Below are 5,890 nucleotides of genomic sequence, written 5' to 3' on the forward strand. Positions count from 1 at the left end.
GCCAGGCGATAGAACCGCTATCCTGTACAGCTGCGGCAAAGGCCATGGTTGTGCGCCAGGAACACAGGGCGGCGAAGACATCGCCAATCGTGGGCTCACTCCCACATTCTCCAGCCAACGTGCAGTTCGACAGGCCAGTTTCGCCGCCCCCAACGGGTCTGAGACCCAGGGCGCCGACCGCCATTTTGTCGGCACAATGAGGCCGCTACGGTCCTCGACCCCGATCCGGGCCGTCAAACAAGGCTCAGCGGAGTCTCGCCGGATCCCGCTAATGACAATCTTGGTGCAGAAAGATGGGTCACCAAGACACTGGGGGTAGCCGGCGCCACCGTCTCATGGGCGTCGCCCGCCGATTCCGGGCGAAGGGCTTCAAGATGGCCGGACTGGAGAACAAAGGGGGGACAAGCCTCCTATACGGTCAACCCCCGTCCGAGGGAGGCAGCGCCCCGCAGCTGGGCCCCCGGGCCACCAGACAGGGCCCGGTCAGTCGCCACCGGTCCAACCGCACAATGGCCTCTTCAGCCGACTCCTCTCCTCCACCAGGGGTCGGCGTTGATACCCCGCTGCGGCCGACCGTCGCAGGCGAGTCCCCGGCCTGCACGCCACGGAGGCTCCGGAGCAAACAAGGGCACAGCTCAAGATCCGCGGCACTCAGGAGCTCCTGGGACAAACGGTGAGTGCAAGCAGCCTTTCATAGTCCCATATTCCGTCGAATGTGTCTCCTTGGGGCAGGATAAAGTACAGGATTTACGGTTCAGGCAGGAAGGTTGACGGAGCCGAGCTACAATGCGGCCATCACGGTCGTGAGCTTGGCTCCTCCCCCCTGTAAGAGTTTCTTGATGAATCCTATTGCAACTACAATATGTGCTCTGTCATTTAAAGTCAGGTTGTTAGAAGCTTTTCTGCATCTCAAGGTACGCCTTACTTTTCACCTGGTGTGGATGCATTTCTCATGTTTAGTGAGATCTCCTTTCTGAGTATAACGTTTCTGGCTTTCCCCTCCTGTAAGGCTTTAGTCCAATGGGAATTCTCTCTTGTGAAGTGACATTGTATTCAAGACTAAACCTTATCTGACATTCAGAACACACATAAGGCTTTTTTCCCCGTGTGAGTTCGCTCATGTCAAGTGAGAAGTAATTCGTAACCAAAACTTTGCTTGCATTTCGAGCACTCATAAGGTTTTTCCCCAGAGTGGGATCTCTCATGAAGCAGAACAGTCTTTCAGATACAAGCTTTTATGGTATAAGGATTTTCTCCAGTGTGGAGCTTCTCATGGTGAGATAGCGTTTTTCTCTGCATTTTATTCTGGCATTCAGAGCACTCATAAGGTTTTTCATCAGTATGGAGTCGCTTATGGTTAGTGAGGCTGTGCCAATCAAATAGGAATTTCTGGCATTCATCGCATTGGTAATGTTTTTCCCCTCTGTGTGTGTGCTCATGTAGAGTGAGATTGCGTTTGAAATTGATGCTTTTCTGGCACTTGTAGCACTGAATTATTTTGATGGTGTGTTTTCTTATGGCGCTTGTAACCATCTCTACCTCTGAATCTTTTCTGACATTTAGAGCACTGATAATTTTATTCACCAGTGTGGATTCTCACATGTTCAGTGAGATGAGATTTTTGGCTGAAACATTTTTGGCATTCGGAGCACTGGTAAGGTTTTTCCCCAGTGTGGATTCTTATATGCTCAGTGAGATTGCTTTTTTGACGGAAACATTTGTGGCATTCAGAGCACTGATAAGGTTTTTCCCCAGTGTGGATTCTTATATGCTCAGTTAGACTGCTTTTTTGACTGAAACATTTGTGGCATTCAGAGCACTGATAAGGTTTTTCCCCAGTGTGGGTTCTTATATGCTGAGTGAGACTGCTTTTTTCACTGAAACATTTGTCACATTCAATGCACCGATAACGTTTTACCCAAGAGTGGGTCCTTGTATGTTTAGTGAGTCTCATTTTGTCACTGAAACATTTCTGGCATTCAGAGCACTGATAAGGTTGTTCCCCAGTGTGGAATCTCACATGTGCAGTTAGAAGTGATTTAAGTCTGAAATCTTTTGGGCATTCAGAGCACTGATAAGGTTTTTCCCCAGTGTGGGTTCTTATATGTTGAGTGAGACTGAATTTGTTTGTGAAACATTTCTGACATTCAGAACACTGATAAGGTTGTTCCCCTGTGTGGGTTATTGTATGTTGAGAAAGACGTCTTCTGTCTCGGAAATTTTTCTGGCATTCAGAGCACTGAAAAGGTTTTTCCCCAGTGTGGGTTTTTATATGCACCATGAGAAAGCGTTTTTCACTGAAACATTTCTGGCATTCAGAGCACTGATAAGGTTTTTCCCCAGTGTGGAATCTCAAATGTGCAGTTAGAAGTGATTTAAGTTTGAAATGTTTTGGGCATTCAGAGCACTGATAAGGGTTTTCCCCAGTGTGGATTCTTGTATGTTCAGTGAGTCTGATTTTGTAACTGAAACATTTCTGGCATTCAGAGCACTGAAAAGGTTTATACCCAGTGTGGGTTCTTATATGCCGAGTTAGACTGCTTTGGTCACTGAAACATTTCTGGCATTCGGAGCACTGAAAAGATTTTTCCCCAGTGTGGGTTCTGATATGCCGAGTGAGACTGCTTTGGTCACTGAAACATTCCTGGCATTCAGAGCACTGGTAAGGTTTTTCCCCAGTGTGGATTCTTGTATGTTCAGTGAGTCTGATTTTGTAACTGAAACATTTCTGGCATTCAGAGCACTGAAAAGGTTTATACCCAGTGTGGGTTCTTATATGCCGAGTTAGACTACTTTGGTCACTGAAACATTTCTGGCATTCAGAGCACTGAAAAGATTTTTCCCCAGTGTGGGTTCTGATATGCCGAGTGAGACTGCTTTGGAAACTGAAACATTCCTGGCATTCAGAGCACTGAAAAGATTTTTCCCCAGTGTGGGTTCTGATATGCCGAGTGAGACTGCTTTGGTCACTGAAACATTCCTGGCATTCAGAGCACTGGTAAGGTTTTTCCCCAGTGTGGGTTCTTGTATGTAGAGTGAGTCCTCTTTTGTCACTGAAATATTTCTGGCATTCAGCGCACTGATAAGGTTTTTCCCCAGAGTGGATTCTCATATGTTCAGTGAGTTTAGATTTACGGCAGAAACTTTTTTGGCATTCAGAGCACTGGTAAGGTTTTTCCACAGAGTGTGTTAATGCATGTTCATATAGACTCGGTTTGACTCTAAAGCTTTTCTGGCATTCAGAGCACTGATAAGGTTTTTCCCCAGTGTGGATTCTCATATGCTCAGTGAGATAAGATTTACGCCTGAAACTTTTTTGGCATACTTTGCACGGAGAGTGGTTTTCCCCAGTATGGATTCTCATATGCTCAGTGAGATAAGATTTACGCCTGAAACTTTTTTGGCATACTTCGCACTCATAGTGGTTTCCCCCAGTGTGCATTCTGTCAAAATTGTGAGATGAGATTTATGGCTGTATCTTTTTTGGCACATGTAACTTTTTTCCCTAACTTAGGTTATTTTGCCTTGATTGAGGTGGTTTTGAACACTGAATTTGTTCTCACAGTCTGTGTTTTTATAAGGTGTATACCTAGACTTAATATCTCTACGTTTAGTTTTCTCTTGCTTATATGCCGCGATAAGAGTGAACCCGATTTTAGAGGCAGGCTTGTTTAGATAATGTTCAGCATTTATCTCTAAAAGAAATTGTGTGTAATCTTCTTAACACTTGAATTGAGCAAAATATGTCTGGAAGCAGCCCTGTAACACCTGTCGAAATGTTTCAAGCAGATAATAGTCTTTAGGTTATAGCAACTTATTTTGTGACTGAAGATTTTCTCAAATCTATTTGTATAGGTTCTTAACAATGCAGTGATAAGGTGTTAGTCTGATATTTAATCATTAAACTGATAAGTACCTTTTTGCACTGACGTAATTGCAGTAACTGAGGGTGTTAGAACGTGCACAGTACTATTGTAGATCACAAGTCTCAGAACATCAGTTCCTTTTACCCTTTCTTTATTTGGTGTAAGGTTAAGATTTGTAGTTCTGAAGACGAGGATTTATTTACATTAGCTATAGCGCAACTGTACTCATTTAATCAATTTTTACCTTTAACAGTTTTACATATCACTCACGCACAGCAGGTAATGTTGAGGCGATTTAGATAGAATTACAGAACAGTACACAATAAAAAGGAAACAATCTGAGATAGTTATGAACACAATAAAGTGGTGAATTTTTAAGGTTTTCGCAAGAGTGAGCAGAGTGGGTCGTGGTTTTCTTCCCAGAGGCAGATAGTCTCAAAGTTGTGTAACTGGTTAAAACGGTTGTTGAACAAAGGTGATTTTCCAATCTTTCGGTTGTTAACGTGTCAGCTTCAGAGTCTTCTCTCAGCGTCTTTTCCTTGATGGTCTGCAGAGGAAACCTTTTGTTACATCTTTCTTTTATGCAGTGTGTGCTTCCTCTCAGGAATTACATGATGTTTTAGATCATGCGTGCTTTAGATGAACGTTATTCTGTCATGCTGAGGCAATTTGTCTTTCTGATAATATTTCAGATGAGGATGCTGGAGTGGTCTTTCTACATTATTTCTGATGCTGTGTGCACAGATATGGTTTTGCTCTGGGTTAATGAAATACTAAATTAGAGACTTCACTTACAGGTATAGTACTTTCCTCAGCTCCCACTTCCTCGCCACACCTAGATTTTGGAAATTGTTTAAACGTAGAATGCTGGCTGTCCTTCAGTTTTTCAAAATAATCCTTCTTATGGCACTGACTTCAGTTGCCTGGTGCTAAATCTTGCTTTCTTCGTCAGTAATTTGAATCACCTATCGTAATAAAATTAAATAGTTAATACATGAAAATTTCCAAAAATATAATTTACAAGCCAAATCAATGCAGAGTTGCAGAATTTTGAAAACGTTGAGCTGTTTTTCAGACAGAGCAGAGTGTAGAATGGTAGCCTGAGAGTACTTGGATGTAGGAGTGAGGATTTATAGAAATGTCAACATTTTATTAAGCTCACAAAGGATACATGCACCCTATGAACTTGTAACATAGAATCCCAAAGGCAGAAATTAAAGTCATATGCACTGGCACCAAACATATATTTCAAAAAGGATACTATTAATTAATTTTTAATGTAGATTTCTGGGACGGGGATTTCCCCTGCATGGACAACAGGCATTTTCCCCTGCCCTGAGTTACCACCTACTTGTATCTGGTATCCTGACTTTTGAGCTCTGGCCTCTGCCGCACACAAATCTATTGTGTGCTGCGAGGACTATGCCTAGACCTATCCCTCAACTATGTCCAGAGTATGAATCAAGGGCAATGAAATTAAGGAGTACTTTCATGTGCTCATTTTATTCCACCTGATTATCAGTTGTTAGGTTTTTCTGCACCTGGATGTACCGGGTGCAGAAAAACAGGACACCATTTTTATCCAGACAGGAAACTTAGACTGAAAAGACGCACAAGACTCTGGGTGCAACAGAAGCAGCCAAGACTTATGCTGATTTTTAACAAAATGGGGGAAACACACAATTCTTCCCTTTGTTGGACATTTCTTTACCCTTCCCTCCCCTGCTTCACCCATCGCCCCCCAACCAACCACATGCCTATATCTACCACCTGATTAAATCTAGTGGTAAAAAAAATCCCCAAAACATTATGAAATAATGAATGGCATGCGGTTTAACAGGCAGAAGAATCTGTTCCTTGTGGCAACTCCACAGTCAATGGCGTCAAACTGGTAATTGCACATTACTGGGATAAGTCCACCACAAAACAATTACATGAGATTTTTCTGCCACCCCAGTACTGTGCAATTTCTAACAAGGGACTATGAGAGGTCTTGGACCGGTCCTGTGACCTGGAGGGTCACA

At 43.2% G+C, this 5,890-nt stretch overlaps 1 protein-coding gene across 1 annotated transcript; it reads right to left on the reverse strand.

Moving 5' to 3' along the window:
- Positions 1-1,432: 1,432 nt before the first annotated feature.
- On the reverse strand, positions 1,433-4,111 carry LOC147738061 (uncharacterized). The gene has a single exon (XM_086952110.1). The coding sequence runs from the start codon at positions 3,440-3,442 to the stop codon at positions 1,577-1,579; it is 1,866 nt and encodes a 621-aa protein (XP_086808236.1). The 5' UTR covers positions 3,443-4,111; the 3' UTR covers positions 1,433-1,576.
- Between the last annotated feature and the right edge of the window lie 1,779 nt (positions 4,112-5,890).

Source organism: Lissotriton vulgaris, chromosome 1_1 (genome assembly GCF_964263255.1).
Source record: "Lissotriton vulgaris chromosome 1_1, aLisVul1.2, whole genome shotgun sequence".
NCBI classification, from domain to species: domain Eukaryota; kingdom Metazoa; phylum Chordata; class Amphibia; order Caudata; family Salamandridae; genus Lissotriton; species Lissotriton vulgaris.

Excerpts from the sequence above, each read along its gene's own strand:
- LOC147738061 (XM_086952110.1), bottom strand. The coding sequence starts at position 3,442 with ATGCACACTGGGGGAAACCACTATGAGTGCGAAGTATGCCAAAAAAGT.